This window comes from Caenorhabditis remanei, chromosome IV, assembly GCF_010183535.1.
Source record: "Caenorhabditis remanei strain PX506 chromosome IV, whole genome shotgun sequence".
Classification (NCBI taxonomy): Eukaryota; Metazoa; Nematoda; class Chromadorea; order Rhabditida; family Rhabditidae; genus Caenorhabditis; species Caenorhabditis remanei.
This window is the reverse complement of record NC_071331.1, coordinates 678,265-701,291: the sequence shown is the minus strand read 5'-3', so window position 1 is coordinate 701,291 and position 23,027 is coordinate 678,265. Positions and strand designations below refer to the sequence as shown.

Below are 23,027 nucleotides of genomic sequence, written 5' to 3'. Positions count from 1 at the left end.
CCCAAATTCTCATTCATCAAAAATCACAAAAATTGCATGCCAATCCCTTGCGAAGTGTAATCATCTCAATCATCTTCTAAAACATACAAACACACACCCTTCTGGAATAGAAAAAAACGGTTTCAGAATGTGAATCCCCGCCAAGGGATAACGATGGGCGAGGAAGAAATAAGGAAGGAAACAGGCCTATCATCATCACATACATATCACTTCATATCAACTTTTTTCTTACCATGGTTAGGTAGCCCCCCTTTCATTCTCTCAGTCTCTGCCCCCCTCCAGAACAGGTTCTCCCGCAGCGGGGACGGCGCCCCCCTCCCCCCTCCCTCAAAGTTTTTTTGCACTCAGATGAAGTCGCAATTCTTCAGAGAGGTGGAACTAAAGGAGGGGCTCTTTTTTTCGAGTAGGATTGCGCGTCGCTTAGCAAGTACGCTGATATATAAGAGATGGACGCTTATCTGGGGAACATAATCATGCCTTTCCGTGTACATTCATTTCCAGTTTTTGACGGCTTTTTGATTTTGATATTCTGATTTTTATCTAAAGAAAATTGAGAGGTGTTTCAAACGTTCGAAACCGATTTCTCAAATTTTTACCATTTCTAAAAATTGATAAAATAGTTACAAACACTTGTAAGTAATACAGTCTCTAGTTTCTCTACAAACAATTTTTACACTTTTCGAAATAAACCACCAATAACTGAGAAATTTCTTCCTGTCATGTTTTAGAAGGTGTACATAAAATAGTAAGAACTACCTGCTTCAGAATCCCTAAATCCCTCCAAATTTTCGGGTCATACATTTCCATTTTTGGGCCCTAAATTCCAAACTTTCGGGCCCTAAACTCCATAATTACTGTTCCAAAAACTACATTTTTTGAATTTTGGTTTTGATGTGCGATATCTGTTTGAAAAATTTGAGAATCCAACAAAAATTTGGGTATACTGTCCCAGCTAAGCAAATTATGCCCGTTTTTCAGAAGATTTAGTGAAACCTATATCTGGTTTATTTCATAATGTGATCAATTTATAGTTCAGACTGATTTGCTCGAAAAATATCTGCACCCTTTCAACGTTTTCATTTTCGAAAAAAAAACTTTCGAAAATCTACGTTTTCAAGTAATTTTTATATCTAGACATCACTTTCACTCCCCACTTCTGAGCGTTCTAAACCAAAAAACTAATCTCTCCATTTCCAGAACCTATCACATCATGGAGGAGGACCGTCAATCCGTCAAAAAGTTCGCCTTCTTCGGAATCGCCGCCTCCACCGTGGCAACTCTCACCGTGGTCATGGCAGTTCCAATGCTCTGTCTCTATCTCCAGAATATCCAATCCGGACTTCAAGATGACCTCACTTTCTGCAAGTCTCGCACGGATTCTCTTCGTGGAGAGTACACTCGTCTGGCTGCCTACAGAGATTCCGCTGTAGCCACTCTCCGTCAAAAGCGTTCTACCAACGAGAAGTGCTGCTCTTGCGGAACTGGAGCAGCTGGACCAGTCGGAGCTCCAGGAGACGATGGAGCACCAGGAAACGACGGAAAGGCCGGAAAGCCAGGAGTCAACGGAAAGGACGCCGACGCCCAACAGATCCCAACCGCCGATGACTTCTGCTTCGAGTGTGAGCCATCTCCAGTCGGACCACCAGGACCACCAGGATCAAAGGGACCAGATGGGGAAGCCGGATCTCCAGGAGAGCCAGGACCAGCTGGACGTCCAGGAAACAAGGGAGCACCAGGACCAGCTGGACAACCAGGAGCCGACGGAGAGCCAGGAGAGCTTGGAGCACCAGGAGCACCAGGAGTTCAACGCACTGTTGCATCGCCAGTCGGAGAGCCAGGAGAGCCAGGAGAGCAGGGACCAAAGGGAGAGGCTGGACAAGACGGACGGCCAGGACAACCAGGAAGACAAGGACCACAAGGAGAGGCTGGACAGAATGGAAAGGATGGAGAGCCAGGAAAGGATGGAGAGGACGGAGAGCCAGGAAAGCCAGGAGAGGATGGACCAAAGGGATCGTGCGATCACTGTCCACCACCAAGAACCGCTCCAGGATATTAGATGCTTTGGGATGTCTTCAGTTAACTTATTGCCTCTTTTTCCTTCTCTCGGGTTATTATTTCCCAATTTGTATAAAGAAAATGAATATTTCAAAAATTTAAGTGTTGTTCAGATAGACACTGAATTCGGGAAGTGGAGGGATTGGAATTAATAACAAGTGGTAAAATCCTAAACCATTTGAAAGTGTTCCAAAACAGTAAAACTATACGATAACGGGATTCACAAAAATACGGATTCTTAATGGATAAAAATGGAAGATAGAATCTAGAAGATTGTTACTGGATTGCGCCTTTGACAACAATGAAATTTATCGCCCTGTTCTGATGTCAAGAATAAGGATGATTTTTAATAATAATTTTGCGCGTACAGTACAAGTCTAGATATTCATTTTTGTACTTGAAAATATTTTTGAAGGAAATCTCCTTGAAAAGTTACTGTTCCAGAAAGAACATAATTTTCTCGAAAAATAGTGCTTTTCATTCAATTTAAAAATTGAACATTGCCAACCGACCGACAAATAAATATTGTCTGATGGGTCTATAACTCCCAAATACTGGCTTGATAAAATTTTAGAACAGTTTGAGAGTGTTTCGGAACAGTAAATCGTTTGAAAGACAGGTCCATGCAGATTGGTTTCAAAAAAATACGGATTCTCAATGTTTGGATATTAAAGAACGTTAGAAAAAAAGTAGTCATGGTGTTACAAGCTGTTTCCTCCGTTCTTTTGTCTGACAATGATAAAGTTTAACACCCTGCCACGGTGCCAAAAATATTAATTTCTAAAAAAAATCTTTGTTGTGTCTATAGTAATAATTCAGACTTTAACTTTTGAAGTTGACAACTTTTCTGTAACTCAGCCCTAAAATTATTTTGATCTATTATAAAAATCACATATTCGCGTTGGAAATGACAAATTTAGTCCCGAAACAGTCGGAAGGCTCAAAAAAATCTTTTTCCTCATGAAAGTGACAGAAAGAGTCGGAAAACAATTGCATTGTAAAAAGCCTAAGATGATTTGAGAGTATATTGAAACAATAAAGTTTTCAGATGGGTGTCACAAGAAAAACGGATCCCAAACGCCTAGAAATTAAAGCAAAATTCAAATAATCATTGCTGCCAGCAAATTGTCTAGTTTAAAAAAATGAAAATGTCCTTCAAGGTTCCACCACGAGATTGCAAATACGACTTTTCCTGCCAGAAATAGCAGAAAGAAAATCATTATCGTTACCGTAGATTTCTTCATATAAGCCTAATGAATAATCTTCACTAAATAAGCAAAATATTGTAAACTGTAATATATTAGGTACCTATTTAGTTTGTTAACCAAACCGTCAACAAAATATTAATTGTTTGAAAAGCCCGAACACAACTCAGTAATTTTACGTAATGGCAAACCGCAAATTACTTTTTAACAGAAACATAAAAAATTATTGAATGGAAATGTAATCCGCGCTCACACCAATTGAGCGAAGAACGAATCGATTAAGTAACTATGTAAGTAAGTAAGTTGTTTTGTTTATTCAAATACCAGAACAGCTTAAATTCACCAACATTTCCAAGAACTGTCACTGACACCGTGGCAAGGGTTCAAAATTGACGATATCTAACAAAAATATATGTTTCAAAATAAATGTGAATTGTAATGTAGTTTCTAAAATTATTGTTCATTTTTACACATTATGAATAATGAAATGTAGTTTAAGTTCATCAATCCATTACAGTTTTCAAAAGAAAACATTTCTTACATCGGAACCCAAACATAATGAAAACTACTTCTATCATATTCATTTACCCATTTTTTGAAACAGACTACTTTTATCTTTTTCTATCCCCCATCTCAAAAAATTAAACAGAAACACACCTCTTAATCGAATCATACTCTGCCAAACATCTCAACTGATCCAATTGTCTATCCAACTGATCAATCTTCTCGGATAACTGTTCGGTCTCTCGTTGACGTTTTCGCAATTCTTTTTTCATGTCTCGCACGGCATCGCCTAAAGATCTTTACTATTAACAAACGCAAACGGCTGTATGTTTGTTTGTCTGTCGCCGATCCTACCGCCTTTCCTACTGGACCGATTTTCTTCGAATTTGGACCAAAAGATCAGAAATTTTCTCTTAATGATGCCCGTCTATTTTTTTTAGTTAGAATAGGTCTCGACTAGGTCACTATGTGAAAAAACGTGGTTTTCAAGCCTTTCAGTGGCTTTCAGTTCCGAAATAGGGAAATAGGAGTTCACGGGGGAGATAATTATAGAACATTTTCATTCTTCAAATGAATTCATTTCTTCAAATTTTCAACACGAGTGGTGTAGAAAAGGAGGTTGAGCAGCCGTTAGGCTGCGTTAACCGACTGGTTTTATAATAATTATGAAGTAGAAAATGGCGTGAGAATAAAATTTGCGGATAATTGAATAGTAAAGTAAACTTTTAGGAACAGTTCTTTTTGTTGAAAAGTGTTCATGTTTCAGATTTCAAATATATAAACTTTCCCTGGTACATCATTACTGATGATTTCTCCTGGTAAATTGATAAACTCACCATAATAACTCAAAAACTTTGCCAGATTATCCAGCGACTCGTGATTGAAGAAGAACCCATTTGACATTGAAGTAGTGCTCATGGACAATGGATTCGGCTCCTGTCCAGTTACAGTATGACGACGAGTTAGGTGTGGCTGACTTCCAGATGCTGGCAGTTGGGAGGACCCTTGAGCGGAGAATGGCATGGAGGCGGGGCCAGAGGAAATCTGGAAAATACATATTACGTTTTGATTAATGACACTACTAAATACTGTAACACGAAATTCAGAAAAGCTGAAATTGAAACAGTATCTACTAAATATTTCAAAAATGCTTTACTCAAACACGATTTTTCCTCCTTTTTCACGGTCTCCCACACAGCAATAAAGAACTGCATTTTTTTCAAGTTTTAATTAAACTCTTTTATTTTTTGCACAGAAAAAGCAGTATTTTCAGGTTTTCAGACATCGCAATGAATGAAAAAATGTCCTGTCCATCAGATTTGTTGAAATTAAAATTATCTCACTTACGATCCAAAAAAGGTGAATTTTGGTCAGAAATTCACTTTTTTGATACAGAAAATCTGATTTTCAGAAAATTGAGTATACCTAACGAAAAAACATCTTCGAAAAAAAAATTGCACATACTTGAGGATGCTCTGAAACTGTTACGATTTCTAGAAGAAGAAATATTGACTGGAAATCTCATCTTTCTAAAAATCTGTTTTTCTGTTAAAAAAAATCAATTTTTCACCAAATTTTATGTTTTTTGGTTCATAAGATAGAGAATTTCATTTTCTACAATTCTGATGGATAGGACCACTTTTCATCCATTGCGACGTCTGAAAACCTGAAAATACTGCATTTTCAGTGCAAAAAATGAAAGAATTGAATTAAAACGTGAATTCGCGTTTCTCGCAGTTCTTTTTTGTTGCGTGGGAGATCGCGGTCTGTTCTATGTTTTCACAGTTTTATTCTTCCGAGTTAAAGTCAAATACCCCCTTTGAAATCACGCGTAATACTAAATTCTTTGAGACGGAAGTTCAGATGTGCTGGAATTGAAACAGAACTAAATATTTTAGAATAATGTTTTACTCAATCTACATTTTTTCCTTGACATATGTATTCTCACCTGTGCCGCAACCCCATCCAACACATCAATCCTCTTTTTAATCGAACAACACTCATCCTCAATTGCATATCTCTCATTCTCAACTTCCACTTTTTGTCGTTCAATCTCCACTATTTTATCCGTCTCATGAGTCATATCCATTGGTACCTCCTGATACTGAACCTCTTGGATTAGGACCCCACGACCATCCACTCTGACTGACTGACGTTCGATGACAGCGGAGACATTCTGAAAGAAACTTTCGTCATTCTTCGAAACCCCCTCTTTCAGTTCGCACTTGTGCTCTCTGCGGGGGTTGCAGAAAGTTCGAGAATAAAAAAGATAGTGCAACACTTTTTGAGACAAACAATCTGGTTTGCGATAAAAATTTAAGACAACTAACACTGATAACGTATTTCAACGAAATCAGATATTTTGTTATTCCCCCCTCTCCCAATCCTGTAGAGACTGAAAACCGTAAAGTTTGAATATTGTCATTCTAAACATGATTGATAAGATACTGTTGATTAATTTGGAGAGCAGAGACTGATTGTCTAGAATCTTCTTTCTTGTTATGAATAACAACAAACAAATTGTTACTGTAGCACGTTGGTTAGGTATACAGAGCAAAAATCAGTAACCCATTCCCATCCTTTGACTGCTCTGATGTACAAATCACCCCAATTCTCAGACATAACCCCCCTATCAAAATTAAGCCCAAAATTTCCGTGAAGTCACCCCACTCAATGCATCCAAAAAGAGAAAACAAGCAGGAATTTTCTCCGAAAATCTGCTCACTTGTGCAGATTTTCGGAGAAACTGGAACTGATAAGAGGGAGAGAAGGTTCTTTCGACTGTACACATGTCATATTGGAGGCAATGATGGCGGTACAAACGGTCAAAGTTGATAAGGGGGACAGAGAGAAGGGGACTAGGAAGGCTTGAATTTGGTCGGTAGTGAATTTGGAAAATTGACAAGTAATTTCTGATAAATTCGGAACAGTAAAAAACTAGTAATGTTTCAAAAACTTGAGAAATTTTGGGACATAAGTTCTCATTTGTTTGACGAGCATATTAATTCCCATATTAGTTTTTTTAGGCAAAAGGATTTCGCTATAATTATTTCAGAAATAAACAGCAACACCCTCTAAGATGCTAACAATATTATGAAAATCATTCTATTTCAGGCAATCAAGTAGTTTCAGCCAGCTAACGTTTTTGAAAAAACTGTGCGGCGATGTTGCAAAACACACTCCGCCCATTTTCCCACCGAAATATTCTTCCACGGAGTTTAACGATTTTCACAGAACAGTGTTCTCAATCTTTGTTGGAGGTATCTGGTAGCTGAATCCGCGGAGATTACGAATAGGTTATCAAATTAGAGTATTCCCGTGAAATTATGAAAGCCTAAATTTTTCCTCAGTCACCTCTGGTATTCAGCGAAAATTCACCCCCCTAGTCAATTTTATTGCATTTTCAGAACTCCCATAAGAGTTTTGTAGTTCTCATGAAATCAATTTCTCAGTCTATTCAGGCTTTTCTTCCCAGACCAAAATATCAAACACCGATCGTTTTCCGCTCTTTTCCGAGAAAATACACATTTCGAAAACAACAAAAATGACGACAAGAAGTGTTTCATTCATAGATTAGGTGAGGCACCAATAATCAGAGAGCGATGAACTTTTAAATATGAATGGTATATAGGTTTCATGAAATTACTGTTTCGGGGAGGTAGTAAAGGGGTGTGAATTTTATAATAGTGATAATCCTTCTGAAATATTTTTAAACTGCGAATATTTTTTGTTAGACTTTCAAGTACAGTTGCAAACCGGGCCGACGCGTAACTGACTTCAAATTTACTGTTATGAGCTTAAAAATATACCGAAATGTAGATCTCGGCAAATTCTATAGCCGTCACCTACTATGAGTAGAAGTGCAAATTGCAAATGTGTCGCAGGCCGGACTATAATGGCGTTTATAACATTTTCGCGTTTTCTGACCCTTTTCCGGACCTTCAGCGCATTACCGATTTGCTATCTGGCCCGGACATAAAATTCACCAAGTTCTACATTTTGGTGCAATTTTGAGCTCATAACCTTAAATTTCAAGAGATTTTGCCGTTTTACATGCTATTAATAACCAGAAGTTTTGGTTTGTTTCGTTTGACTTACGATAGGAAACGTTCCGATAATAGAACTGACTCTTGATAACTTGTGAACGCTTTGTAACAAATGTGAAATAGTAGTTTTTGTTGGAAAATAGGAAATCCATAGATTAATACTCCCCCAATAAGTAACGGTAGCTCTCACAATCAGTGAATTTGTCTTTGCTAAGGTATACAGAATGCAATTTTACCATTTTCAGCCATTGCATGAAATTGAAATCAGAGCCAAAATTAACAAACGACTTCGATCAAGTAAATGTTTTCCCACTTCCTTATACTCCCTGTCTGAAACTGTCTTTTTCCCCCAACTATCACTCAACAAGGAAGTTGCAATTCTCTTGGTCACTCCACCGGTCATTAATACTCTTACGCTCTTTCCCCCGACTCAATTTTATCAATACACACACTTTTTCCCTTCCAACTACCAACCTGTATCACAATTTCCTGATTCCCTTTCGGCAGATCCACCGTAACCAGTCGTTTGACTTCTGCTCTATCCGAATAGACGATCACTGATTTGGTGGCCAATTGGGACGCCTCGAATAGGTGAGGTGCACAACCCGGTTGTTCGACGATCATCTTTTGCTGGGACCTAGAATATGCAATTCAATAGTTGGGGAGGTTGGTGTTATTGTACCAAATGCATTGCATTAGATGGAAATTGGGGAAATTGAAGATGACTGGAAACGGGAAATCAAAGAAAATGGACATGAATGGTAAAACGGTTCTAAAATGGGTTGGGAATGTTTAGAACCACACTCAGGACAGCAGTTCTTGATAATCGGGTACTAAAGTCAAAAATAACGAGGGACGAGTTAAGACGTCCCGGAAAATTTGCGTCGCCAAATGAGTCTTTAGGCGCGAAAATTGGCTCTTTTCCAAAATGATAGGCAAAATTGGGACGCACCCGTTTGACCTCTATTCAAAAACTTATGGGAAACATTTGGAAATGTTATTGTATTGGGTGTAGCAATCAACAACAACAAAAAATAACTAGCTGAAACACTCAAAAATTTCAGTTTCAAGTTCCACATAATTCGGAACGTGTCGGGGTGATTTCAATTCACTTTCAAAATCCCCAATTAACTACCGTAATCCTAACAAAGAAGTTCTATTGTCGAAATAAAAAAGTTCCGACATTTTTTTTCACGTCAGAATGCAGACACAGTAGTAATTTTGTACTGAGTCTGCATTTTGTCGTAAGAAAAAATGTCGGAACTTTTTTATTTTGATAATAAGGACAGATGAAAATATAAACGGGTTAGCTTCGACACGTTAATCGTCTCTAACAAACTTTCAAAACTAAAAAAAACCTTCGAAACAGAAAAGGTAATTCGATAGGTACATAACTAATGAAAAAGGAGACGACGCACGTTGTCGAAAAAGGGGGGAGGGGGCGGGGCCAGGAAACTTAAATACCCCCAATTTTTACTGATAACGAGCAGGGCTGTGTACTTTGCACGACTTTTTCGTTGACCTGAATTCTGGAAACTTACCTAATTTTCGTATTTTCAGGAGACGATTAGGCCTAGGGGAGGTACTTGTTAGAAAGTGGGGGCGGAGCTTATTTGCCAAGAATAGGTCCAATTAGGGCAAATTACGCAATATCAAAAAGTGTTCTCTTATCAGTAGAGGTCAGTGTGCAGGCAATGGTCATTAAACAAGTTTAGATACATTGCCCGTCTCGCAACACACATTTTTTTAGAACTATTACTTGAATTTCCAAAAAAAAAACAGTAGAAAAATATAATGGGCTCCTCTCCATCATTATTACCTTCAAATGAAAAAAAGTGAAAGTTGTTGACAAGGAGATACCAAAAAGTTGTTGATGATATGATTGGGTGAGGTGATGTGGAAGAGAGGGGACTACTGTATCTATTTTCAGTCTCTTCTCTTTTATTTACTGGCTTTGGGGAGAAAAGGTCGAAAATCGGAGGGAAGGAACACATGGAACAGGGGGAAATGCACGGAGCATATCATACGGAGCACGATTGTAACTAGGAGTAAAAAACGGGGTGAAAGGTTAATGGGTATGTGAAACAGGAGAAAAGTAATACCGATATCAGTTCTAGTAATAGTGTATCCGTGAGCGACTAATCCAAAAAATTATATTCGTGAAACTGTATAGTTTTTCAGTATACATAAGAAAAATGCATAATTGTTTTCAGCTACTAAAAATTAATAAAACTTTTGCACTGTTCGTAGATTAGACCTAGAGCTCCATTCTTGCAGTTAGTAATTTTTGACACGACTTGTCCTAAGTCGCTCAAAACAATGATTTCAGTAACGTTTTTCGAGTTTTTTCTAGCAAATTGATGAGGGATCAAAACTGGACGTAAGGTTTAGGGTTAGGTGAAACATAGAAAGATTAGGCAGTTTTTGAATATTTTTGACATATATTGCCATATATTTGATTTTGAGATATTTCAGAATCAAATAGATACCAGCGTGGCAATTAGTTTTGCCGCGCAAAAATTAAAATCATGAAACGGGGAATTTTTCAGTACCAAGTGATGAGGAGCACAAACTATTCGAGATCGACAAAATTGAAAAAATCGGAGTAACTGATTTCTGAGAAGCTGTGATTATTTCTTACTTCTGATATTCTTTCCTACTTATTAACCTTTTTTCAGTACATGTAAAATAGTGTGAATAATGTAGAACAAAACTAGGTCGAGCAATTACCATATTTTTAAAACCGTGTATTTCAACCATAGGTAAAATTAAACGGCTCAAAACTAGGTCTACATGAACAATTTGCTAAATTTTCTTGCAATTTTGGAATCCTCATGGTCAAAAGTGTCTATGTTCAAATTTCTTTGTGATGAACGAAATTGTTTAAAAGAAACTAGAGCAAGAAATGCCACTGTCTTCAAATATGCCACTCCTACTTATCTCAACTATGAAACTGAACAACCTCTGTTTTCAGATTTGCTTGTTTAGACTGAGATATAGCGATTATTTTAATTGAGAACGTAGTAATACTTGCAAACAAGCTGAAACGGTGAGAAAATGTTTTAGACGCCAGAGTGGGATAATAGTGAAAATGTTTTATCCGGAAGTCAAATGTCAGAAATTGGAAGATTTGCAAGCTACAAGGACGCGCTTAGTAAAATCAACTGGTATTTTCGAATGGAAATGTAGTCACTGTTACAGTAAGAATTTGTTTTACTGAAGCGTTAATGAAGTGTCACAAAACAAAAATGAATTCACCTAGCCGCGGGTTTTGGGTATTTGCAGATTCAGAATTTTATGACAGTTCGAGGTTTTTGGCCGGATTTTGTCATGCCTACTTAAAGGAGGTGAGAACTCAAAAAATTAATTGGTCTCAAACTTCACCAATATGAATAAAAGTGGACCCTATACTCAAATCGAGGTACGGAAATATTTGTCACAGAGCTGTTATGAGAAAACCAGTACAGTAAGAATTCAGCGCCGCCAGATTAAGAAAAACATAAGATTCATATAGGCAAAGAATGAGGGCGCGCCGACCGCCCGTATAGCGCAGGCGGTAACATCCTCTGCGGCAAGTTCAATCCACACGCTGGTTTAGACTCTAACGACCATTTGATAATCAGTGGATTTCTTTTTTGTTGACTCTATTTGTTTTTTTACTCAAAGTATCGAGCTTCTGCGTAAATTTTCAGTCAACAGTATGAAACGCAGTATTTTTAAAAAAGTTTCGTCATAGTCATCGTAGAACTACATGATGCATTTTTTGGAAGATATCTTCCCTCGTTTAGTACGTGTAATCATGAATTTGAACAGGAAAACCGTAAATGTCGTCAAGTGTGATGCATTATGTGCATGCATCTCATTTTACGCAAAAATGCATGCCAATCACAATTTCGATCACAATTTGTTTTGAGTTCTCACATCCTTTAAATAAAAATTCCTGCCTTTGAAATTCATCACTGTTGCAGCAAACATGTTTGAGCTCAAGCCTGTTCTAGGTGCACTAACTGAATAAACGAGTCTTCACTTCTCAGAATCCACTGAAAGGAAAAGGAAACTACTGATTTTTATTAGATCACACATCTTCATGTGATCAATAAAACCGGAAAATATATCCAATTGATTAACCAAGTTTAATGGATATCGAATTGTGATAACCACCTTAAATTATTCAAAATGACTAGGAAACAGTAAAATACATATCCCGAAATACAATTGGCTCCACTACAAATCACAAGCCCAAAAGACAACCAATATTGCCTGATTAAAACAGACGTAAAAATCACAAATCTTTATGTGATCGACGAAACTGGGAAAATTCTAAATACTACCTACATATTACCCGAATTATTTTCAGAAAATCCTTTAAAATAGATATGAAATAGTAGAATGCATATCTTGAAAACCTACTTGCTCCACTACAAATCACAAACCCAAAAGCCACTACTACCCCATTAAAACTGCCATATCTTTCATTGCCATTTTCATTCTTTCGTCGTCGCAACAATTTCAGAACTGTTGTTCCCATCGTCAGCTCTTTCCGTTGATAAGCTCTCCCTTTATATCAAAAGTCAAACATCAAAAAAATGGGGAAAAAAGTGCTGAGAGTTGCATAAAATTTGGAGCACAAAGCAAATCGAAATTATATCAACACGTGTCTTCTCCGACTCTCTTCCCCACTGATCACTAAACACGGATGATGACGTCATCGTAATTGGAAGTAGCTCCCTCCCGAAGGAGCACCAGATGGTACCTAGTGGTACGGAATAGGGCGGAGTCCTTATCGGGGGGAAGTAGACGGGACGGTGCTCTTATCAGTAATTATTGCCTGATGGAGAGGCAACGAAATGGGGGAATAAAGAGGAGGGAGGAGTGGTGGCACTGTTTTGGAGAGAGAAAGAGAGAGAGAGGTGCTAAATAATAATAATATTAGGTTGGGATTATGATCTTTACTGATCTTAAACTCATCGCAATGGAAAACTAATGAAAAATATATATCAGTTACTCGAAATAGTGAAAATGTGTTTTATTCACTTGTATTTAATATGAAGATGAGTCAAAATAAACTAGGATCGTAAATAAAAAAATATAGCTTGTAAAGAAACGGATAAAAACACGTTTATTACGAGACCAAATCAATAAATAACACAAAACGAGTTCAGAAACCCAAGCAAAGTAAACAAAATGCAAAGAAATATACAGAGATACCGTGCACACCCTCTGGCGTGTCCGTTCAGAGCCCTGACTAAATAATTTCAGTGCTTTCGCGCCAGATCGTGCACTAAGTCCGCCAGCGGAAAATCTTTCCATCAGAAATTATTGATGGAGGAGCTGATTTTATTTCAGAATAAGCTTCAATTTCAGGAGAGCGGTATTTCTAGAAGTCACAAAATTTTAGAAGCCTCTGATGAAAACCTGAAAAAAAGGAAACTTATCAGAAATCAACATTTTTTGATTTGTTCCATTTGAAGTCCAGTTTCAGGAACTGACAAGCCATAAATAACAAAACGTTTTTATAAAACCTTGTTTTAAATTTAAATTTTATATCAAAAATTTCAATTTGGGATTATGGTTGTTGTAATGACATTCAAACAAAACAAACTATTTAAAAAGATATATCACAGTTACTCGAAATAGTGAAAATGAGTTTTATTTACTAGTTTTCAATAAGTCGTTATTTGAAAATATAGCTGACCTGCTCAAAAAAAATCCAATAAAATATTACAAACGAACAAAAAATGCAAAACTGCTCAAGAGCTTCCCGAAAAAGAATACTGTGCTCTCAGTTGTTGACCTATTTATATATGGAAGTTCATAATGGAACCAATATGTTAATTCAAAGAAAAACTTGAATAAAAAAAATTTTTGAACTTGTAATCTTTGATTTTCGATAACAAACTTCCGAAACCCTGTATCACTGGCAGATTATATCTCCGCATATTTTTAGGACATTTTGAAACACAAAAACTTAAAATTCCACTTTTTACTTTGACAATATTTGAAAAAATCGATACCATCTAGTGTCATCGGATTGATTGAAAAACATCATTCAGGTTGTAGAATTTCCATGATAGCTGAAACTGTCTGAAAAATTTTTGGCTCGAATTTTTTTCTGTTTTCCCTTAACGCATTCCATCACCCATTATATGGTATCAAATTCCACGAAATTCAAAGTGTGAGATTGAATTACCTGAAAGACACTCTGAAAATGTCTTGAGAAAGACGACCATGGTATTTCCACTAGACTAAATGTTAACTCCCATTCCAGTTTTAAAGCATTTCTGAAATGTTAATTTCATAATTTAAAATCTGTTTTTATGAGTTTATAATAAACCTGGATTTTTTGTTCTCCACTGCTTGTAAAATATTTGGTTCGGACATTACTCGATAGCAGTTTCAGTGATATCATGCAATCGATTCATCATCATTCCAAAGTTATTGGCATCGTGCCAAGACGGACAGGAAAAGAAGGGGTGGATAATGAATTACCATTTTTGGAACTTAATTGAAATCGGAGATCTTATCGGGAGGAGAAAGGTCATTTACATGTCAATTGTGAGAAGGAGACATCAGGAAATGAAGAAACAGAGAACCCTAACGTTTCTTTTTTCAAATACTGTTACGTTAATTGTGAAAAAAGAAAATGATGCACGTAAAAATGGTTTTGGTGGATTTAAAGAAAAAAAGGAACTAACGAAAACTTTAAAACTGCATTTGTATAGTCAAGCATAAGAAACAGTAAAAAATACTTTAACATGCAATTGGTTAACTTAACTTATTCTTCGGATTCCTAAAATAGTTTTATGCGTTTTTCTTTCCTGACCAAAGACCAAATCGATAAGATGCGGAGATCCTTTTCTCATTCAACGCATCATACTTTTGACTAAAAAAATTACGCTGAACTGAAATAGTTAAAATAAATTAACAGCAAGTTGTCTGTTTTTATACAATATGTTTCTGTTTCTAGAGAATTTTTTCGCTGAAGCTTTATAGATGTTAACTGGCAACTTGTTTGAAGTACCCTTGTTATGCTTATTTGGAAACGACGATAATGATTTGACAGACTGTAAATAAAGTTTACGAAGCAGGTTAAAATTGTTCTAAAATCAGTTGATGAAATTTTAAAGGTCTAATGAGTGTAATTTGAAAAAGCCAATCTGACATATTATCACTGCACGTTTCTTACAACGAAACCGAAGAAAATTGTGTGCGAAATTGAGAGACTCAGAGAAAAATACATTTTTTTGAGGGCATTTCGGTGGAGCACAGTTGTAAAAACTGTGCCGAGTTGGTATTTATTAAAAATAATCAATACTTCATTACACAAATAATAGTTGTTCCTAGCGAATTGTGACTTTTCTTTAAAAGGAAGGTTTTTGATTTAAAGTAATTAACACACATCTGTAAAATTGTCGAGTTAAGTTCTATTCTTAAAAGTGGAAAAGAGTATTGCCAGGGAAACAAAGTTTCAGGGATTTTTGTTGTATTCACAAAACTATGGTATTGCAATCAATGAAAACATAGAAAATTCTTATTACCGTTAATTCTTATTAAAACGACATTATCTGCTCAATTGTGTGGGGAAAAAGATTGCTCGCATGCAAATCTCAACCGATGCGCAGTTGGTAATCACCACTTTTATGTTTTCTGGGAAAGGGAGAAGTGTACAACCACTGGAAACAAAGGAAAGTAAGGAAATTGAAGTTTTATTGCAGAAAAAAGAAAAAAGTAATGAAATTAGAGTTGAGGTGTGGTCTTCAACATTATGTCGTCGGTTTTTCTTCGAAGTCCTTGTGTCAGCTACTCGATGTTGAAAGAGACGAGTTCCGATAATCGTGCCTGAAAGTGATCAACCTCAACTACGATATTAAAAACAACGGAAAGACACATAAAGGAAAAATGGACCTCAAAAAAAACCGAAGAGGGAGAGCAGAAGGAAAAGAATTCGACGACATCCAGAGGCTCCAGCAAGATGTTCCACATCGTTATCTGAAATAGAAAATTTGTATTGAATAAAATTGAAAACATATTGATTTCTTATTATTTGCACTAATCTGAAAGGGAACCTTGCTCCTTCACCCATCTTTAACCGATTAAAAGAAATGCAGGCAAAAAATACATAACTTGTAGCTCAATACATGGATATTGATAATATTGGGGATGGTGATCCTGCTGAAACCATTCGCATTCTTCGTCAAAAATGCGATCTCCTAAAGCAAGAAACTAGGACAAAGTTGATTGCGAAAACTGATGAATTTCAGAAGGAGATGAAAACTTTGGATGAAAAGTTGCAAAAGGCACAGAATGAGATAAAGGTGATTGTAAAGAGACAAATTTTTAACGGGATTAGAGTTCAGAGACATTTCGAGAAAACTGAAATATTGACTAAACGAAATGAGGTTTTGGAGCAAGAGAAGAAAACACTGATTGAACAATGTGAAAGAACGAAAAGAGCACGGATCTTCTCAATGCAGCAAAAGGTAGTGGGAGACGGTCGGATTAGTGAAATGATGGAGACAGTGGAACACCTGAAAGCTGACAACAAAACTAAAGAATTGTTGATTCTTAAACAAAAAGAAGAAATTGTTCTTTTGAAACGAAAACCAAGAGAAGTCAAATTGATGGACTACGATGACTTAAAAAGTAACAGAGCAAGAAGGGAAAGAATCCAGAAGGCTTTTGACTACGTAAAAAACTTATCAGGTTAAAAAAAACTAGTCATTTTAAACTTGAATTTTCAAATATTAAGGTCTCGGATCAAAACTGTTCTATACTGACTTGCTCAATAAACTAGAGAGAGCTGGAGTTGCTAAACTAAAACTTTCGCCAGAAGAAGGATTGCAATTATACCACTCCGCGAATCTCACTCGTGGCACCTATAAAACAACGAAAAGAATATTAAAGGAACACAATCTTTTCGATCCGTTCCCCCCCGTTCAATCAATTGTTGATATAGAAGAGAAATTAGGATCTAATGACGTTTTCTCAGTATACGAGTCGAAAGGAGTGAAAGATGAGGAGAAGGTGGTGGTTGTAGCTTACCTGAACGACGTGGCAAAGACAGTTTCTTCTAGAATAGAAGAGCTCATCAGACAGGAGAAATTGACTTGTGATTTTGATCGGGGATTGTGGTTGACGATCATGGGTACGTCGACCTTATTCGAGGTTCTGAAAAACTATTTTGGTTTAGGAGATAAAGGAGGAAATGAGATGAAAATTTGTCTGGCAATTGGTAACGTGGAGACACCAAACAGCTGCCACAATCTCATTCCGCTAGGCATCTTCAACGACGAAGAATCTTCAGAGGCGTTGCTGAAACACATTCCCACCGTCATCGACCAGCTCAACAATCTGAAAGAGTTGAAGATTAAAGTGAACGAGGCGGAAGTTGTCATCCCAGTAGAATTGTTCCTTGGTGGCGACATGAAATTTCAGTATGACATGTTAGGCCACCAAGGAGCTTCTGCTATGTCCCCTTGCATGTATTGCGTCAACCGTGGCAGAATCAAAATTCGAGACTACAAAAGAGGCGAAATTGTATCAATGCGCACGGAGGAGAGTTATGCAGCAGCAAGCGCACAAGGCAACAAAAAGGTGACAGTGGAAAGTGTAAAGGCGCAATCTTCGTTCGTGTTCAAAGGCGTTCGTCTTGAGAATGTTTTGATTCCAAGTCTCCATAGTATTATGGGAATTGCCCAGGGTTACGGATTTGACAATCTCTTACTTTGGGCAACCGTATTGGATTGTGACGATGAGACAATCGTACTCAACAAAGCCGACATCAAGCAAGGACGAGTGCAAAAATCGAACATTCTTCAGTTCCAAGAAGTTGTCAGCAACCTTGATACAGAGCTTCGTTCCATGGTGGTACTTCAAAACATTCTCCAAAACTTCCAGAATTCCACAATCGACGGTACTGATGAAAGAGAGGAATCAGCATGCTCATCTGAAATTTGTTTTATGAGAGATAGACTGATTGAAAAAGCTCCACTTTTTGATGATAGACATGTTAAATGTGCAAGTTGTGAAGAAACAATTCACGCGGCTTGCTGTGGAGTGTGGAATGTGAAAGAATGGAAACTCACCAACGACAGCACGATCCCATTTCAGTGTCTTCTTTGTTCCAATGTGACAGGAGTAGGAATCGATCAGTTGGTTACGAATGAAGTGGAATTTCTGAAAAACGAATTGAAGATGAAAATTGACGAGTTGAAGTAATTAATTTATGCACATTTCTGACACAAAATTTGTTTCCATTACAGCAAAGAACAAGTTCGGTTTGATTCAATGCAAGAAGCATTACGAGGCAAGAAAAAGTACCGCCAGGAATTAGAGAGAATTTGGAAAAAGTGGGGCGCAGACATGAGTGTGTGGCGTAAAACTTTTTGTGGAAACCACATCTACAACATCTTGAGAGAAGAAGCAATTGACGAGTATATGTCAATTTTTAAAGATCATAAGCACTTCGAAAGCATGAAAAGATTCCTCAAATCTCTAGGAAAACTTCAGAGGCTATGTGTGCCAAGACTGCTGAGCCCAGCTGAGATGGACTACATGGAAAACGCCATTGTAATTTCATAGTTTTCGAAATTTTAAAAATAATCCAAATTTAGGACACCATGTGGGCTAGTCTCAGGGAGTTTGCGGCTGATGACAATGTCACGCCCAAACTCCATGCAGTTCTTGAGCACCTCATGCCTTTTGTTCGATCTCACCGTACCTGGGCAAAAACTAGTGAGCAGCCGATCGAAGCATTCCACGCCGCATACAATACAGCGAAGCTTCGTTATCGCACGAATCGAAATGAAGTCCTGAAGGCTCAACAATGTTTCAAGAGATGCTTGATCAATAACCATGTGTTCGACGTGTCTTAAAATATCTTCTTTCTTCATGTTCCCCTCTTTGGTCTTCTTTTTCCACTTATTCTTCTTTTTTCGCATCTGCGAGAGGTGCTCATCACGCTGAAAAATTGTACTACCCTACGGGGAAATATGAACTATTGGAATTGTGAATACAAAAATGACCTGAAAATCAATTGTTCACTATTCGAATTTCAGCCTAATGCCTGCCTCTCTTCTTTCTCTCGATCCACAAATTCTGCACTGAAAATCATTAATTTAGAACAGCATTCCTTTTTTCTTCCTCACTTTCTCCGCCTTTGTCGCCATCGTATTGCCATTCGTTGTCCAGGTGTTATTTGTAGACGTTTCTGTAACATTTCGTTGTTTCCGGGCCGTAAATCGATAAATTTCCCAATATTTACAGCAGAACGAGTGAAAAAAATCATGAATTATTGCAGACGACGGATATTTAATAAACATAAACGAGAATAAATTATAAAAAATAAATTATTTCATTGCTCAAATGAAGAAAAAAAATGCAATGTTGCCGCTGCAACAGGCTTGTAACGCAAACGTGCTCCACTGAACAAGGCTGTTTTCGCGGTTTATTTTTTGAATTGAGAGGGCCTTCGCTGGAGGCCGTGGGTAACCCTATTCAACGCAACAATTTTTTTTTAAACGAATAACACTTATTTGTAGTGGCTAAATCAAATCATGGCTATTTTTCTTACTCATAAAAGACGGCAACGAGATTTCAACGCATCAATCAGAATAACTGGAATTCGGTTTTTTTGCGAACAAGCACCCTACAAAACGCAAAGGTTAATTTTGAAAGAGTTGAAACAGTGATTCACAGTAAGTCTGTTTCAGGTGGCACACAAAACTTATCTATAAATTGATAGTTCACTTATCATGACCTAAAGTTATGAATTTTCAATAATTTTCTCACATTTGTTATTTTTCTCTGTAAAAACGGTGTTGGTCGCCGGTTTGGAAATGAAAACCGACGATTTTTAAAATAAACTTACTCAATTAATTTGTTACTTATTCTCACAAGGAGTTCATTTTATATTGAAACAGAAAGATAACAGTATACAAAAATGTTTGCTGTAAAATGTGATACATTTTATTGTTAGTTTTTTTTGTTGTGGTTTTTTCATAATTAAATACCTAAACGAAGCTGTCAGTCTTTTTTATTCTCCAACATTTTAAAGTAATTTATTTTGTTTCGTTTTATTTAGCTCAAACCGATTCACCAAATGCCACTTAATGTAGGTATTTGAAAATAACTAGTAAATGAAATTGAAAGATTTCAATTTTTTAAAATTGATATTTTTTAGAAAGACACCCTGTATATTCATTTACACTTATCGAATTAAACGTTGCATTCACTTTTTTCAATTCCTCGTGTCTCATTTTTCTAATTGATGAGAAGTACTCTTGCTGATTGAAATCGGAGATTGTATTCAGTGGAAAGTCATCAGTCAATTGGAAGAATGGCGACACATTGAAATGAAAATTGACGGTTGGACAATACTTATCATTAACCAAGTTATAACTATTATTGTTAATATTTGTCTGAAACAGAAAGAATTTCTTCTCTCATAGCTTTTTTCTAGTTTGTGGGATTTTCTCCAGTTTCAGTTTCCATACTTCACATCAGTAGAAAATTACGTTTGCTATTTCCAGGTTTCTAAATTGAACTGTAAGTTCCAAAGCCCATTCTTGTATCAAAATATCTAGTCAACATCAATTTCCACAAATATTTTCCTCTGTTGGTTTGAATGGATGATGGAAGATAACGAAGTAGAGACGCACTGACATATTTTTTGAAATTCACGAGAATCGGAGATGTTATCGGAAGTTTGTTCTTCACCGAAGAGGGAACACGGAGAAAATGAAGAAGGTGAATATCAAAAATAGTTTTCTGGACAGAGAAAACATCTTGGTAACAGTGAATTACCAATCTAACTTCGCAGCATGTTAACCTTAAAAACAGTTAATATGATTTGAAGACGCATCTAAAAAACCTTCGTGTTTTGAGGAACGTCAAGGAAATTACTGAATATATGCGGAAAAGCACATCAACAACATCTGATATTTGAAACAGAATTTCATGGCGACATTTTTGGAGCATAACATAGTCTAGAAACTTTTTCTGAGGTTTGTCAGGGAAATGTCGGAGAAACAAAAGGTATATGTATGAAGTAAACTATAGAATCTCTGCTCCTGATTCAGTTTGCCTAGTTTTCATACTCTTCATCTCTCCGCCTTGCCGTAAAATTTTGGCCGATCGGGATATATGGAGAACTGTGAGATTGAGGTAAACGGGGATGAAAATCTGCTCGCAATCAGTCACTAATTTCATGGAGTGAGAAATATAGAATTCCGGTTGGTGAAACAGATATATTTAAGACTAGAAAACGGAGAATCTAGTTATTTGAATACTGTTTCACGTTTTCCGTAAGTTGAAATTGTTGAACGGAAATTTGGTATATTTATTTTTTAAAGAGGAGATAAATATCAACGAGAACATTCAATTATTACTGATGCTCTGATTTTGAAAAAATTGATTCTGCTTGAGACGCATCAAACAAATAGATTTAAAAACTTTGACAACAATTCAGTTTTTCTAGTGCAGTATGTGATATTGACTCAAAACAGGTACAATCTTTTCAGATAATTTTCAGTCCTATTGCGTTTTGTATATTTTTTCTTCGGTCGTCACTGTTTTAAACTGGTTACATATAAACATTTGCCATCACAAGGAAAATTGTCTTGAACTGCCTCAGAATTGGTGAGAAGCTGAAGTGAGTTTATACTGCTTCAAAGTTTTATGAAAGTTTTCAAATTCCAGATGTCTATGCTAACGTTCTGTCTGAACTGTGCTTCATATACCGAACAACTAGAAGTTTGTGTCTTCTGTGAGCTAAGCCAGAAACAATCAGCACTGAAGACCACTGAGACATCATCAGACCCCATGTTTCGCTTGTCGAATAATCTAAAAACGTTTCCTATCCGATGGCAATGTGCGGATCGCGACAAGAGACTTATCGAGCAATGGGTACACAGGAAATCTGGAAATTCAGATGACCATAAATGGAAACGAGGGTGTGAACACTTGAAATCTCGTGTTTCTTACTGCAGCCTGAGAACTGGAGATGAGCATTGTGGATTTAATGCGAAGGCGTTGGTGGATATTCCGAGACATGGCAGTGCTCTTAGACTGGCCACTATGAATCTCGTATTCAAAATACTTAGTGCTGAAGTAGAGAAGAAAATCAAATGTCAAAGGAGGAAAAATCAAATTTCAAAGGCTATTGGCTTTTTAAAAAGGAAGATTCGGCGATACTTGATGAACTTGGATCCTAAACCCTCGGACGTCCAGAATTCAATAGAAAACCTGAAAATTGAATGGAATGAATGCTTGGCCAACTGCTCTTGTCCTGATGTATGGAATTCTGGAAATGGATCATCTAGAAGAAAGCTTGGAGAATTTCTGAAGTCCAATTCCAATAAATGCCCAACAATAGGAATGATGGATGAAGATGATTTATCAGATCTACATTTGTTTTTTTTTCTATTAAACATTCTTTGATATGTTGGTCATGGAACGGAAACTGATCACGACTCATATATCATTTCTTCTGTGGACCCTTCTTTGAGAAGATATGATACCCTTTGATTGCCTCAAGCTCATTGAGAGATAAATTAAGAAAAAAGTGAAACCGAAAATATAAAAAATTATTTTGGTTTCATATACGTAGATCACATGAGAAAATTTTTTAAATCAGACATGTTAGGTTTGTCTTGAAACGGGAAAGACATCTGTAGCATCAATAATTCATGCTGAATAATAATTTTCACCAATTCTATAAATGTTTTTTTTTGAATCTTCAAAACTTTATGAGAAAGTTGATAGACTTTCAAGCAAAAACATTTTATTCTCGTTAAAATACATAGTTCACGTGAAGAAAGCTTAAAAAATTATTATTTTTTGTTCGAGTTGAATATCAAAATTTACAAAAAATTACAAAATCGGAACTAACATTGCAATAAAAGATGTATACCATAAGATAAACACGTGAAACAGTAGAAAAACTGTCACAATCTTTACTTGAGGAAAATATTGTAGTTTCAGATCGGAAATAACTAGTTTTAGTAAATATTCACTTTTAGTCCTCTCCATTTAAACTTGTGTGAATATCAAATGCGATATGATCAATTTGGATCCTTACTATTCATTTTTGGTTCCGTAAGTACACCACGGTTCCAAAAGACCATAAAGAACGTATGTAACAACAAGACTATGCTTTAAAAACACACACATGCTTCATATATTGTCGGAATAAGGTAAAGATAGTTTTTTGAACAAC

General features: G+C 36.6%; 4 protein-coding genes across 4 annotated transcripts; 3 read left to right on the top strand and 1 right to left on the bottom strand.

Moving 5' to 3' along the window:
• Window positions 1-1,210: 1,210 nt before the first annotated feature.
• Window positions 1,211-2,056, top strand: GCK72_012109 (uncharacterized protein; the record flags this gene model as incomplete). Its single annotated transcript, XM_003105350.2, has 1 exon — window positions 1,211-2,056. The coding sequence occupies one exon, from the start codon at window positions 1,211-1,213 to the stop codon at window positions 2,054-2,056; it is 846 nt and encodes a 281-aa protein (XP_003105398.2).
• Window positions 2,057-3,901: 1,845 nt separating this feature from the next.
• GCK72_012108 (uncharacterized protein) lies at window positions 3,902-8,434 on the bottom strand (the record flags this gene model as incomplete). The annotated part of the gene is made up of 4 exons (XM_053728851.1): window positions 3,902-4,053; window positions 4,601-4,808; window positions 5,713-5,940; window positions 8,285-8,434. The coding sequence occupies 4 exons, from the start codon at window positions 8,432-8,434 to the stop codon at window positions 3,902-3,904; spliced, it is 738 nt and encodes a 245-aa protein (XP_053583623.1).
• A 7,514-nt stretch (window positions 8,435-15,948) lies between these two features.
• GCK72_012107 (uncharacterized protein) lies at window positions 15,949-18,684 on the top strand (the record flags this gene model as incomplete). The annotated part of the gene is made up of 6 exons (XM_053728850.1): window positions 15,949-16,125; window positions 16,168-16,513; window positions 16,560-16,955; window positions 17,001-18,024; window positions 18,073-18,379; window positions 18,424-18,684. The coding sequence occupies 6 exons, from the start codon at window positions 15,949-15,951 to the stop codon at window positions 18,682-18,684; spliced, it is 2,511 nt and encodes an 836-aa protein (XP_053583622.1).
• A 2,824-nt stretch (window positions 18,685-21,508) lies between these two features.
• GCK72_012106 (uncharacterized protein) lies at window positions 21,509-22,249 on the top strand (the record flags this gene model as incomplete). The annotated part of the gene is made up of 1 exon (XM_053728849.1): window positions 21,509-22,249. One exon carries the CDS (start codon window positions 21,509-21,511, stop codon window positions 22,247-22,249), a length of 741 nt encoding a protein of 246 aa, XP_053583621.1.
• Between the last annotated feature and the right edge of the window lie 778 nt (window positions 22,250-23,027).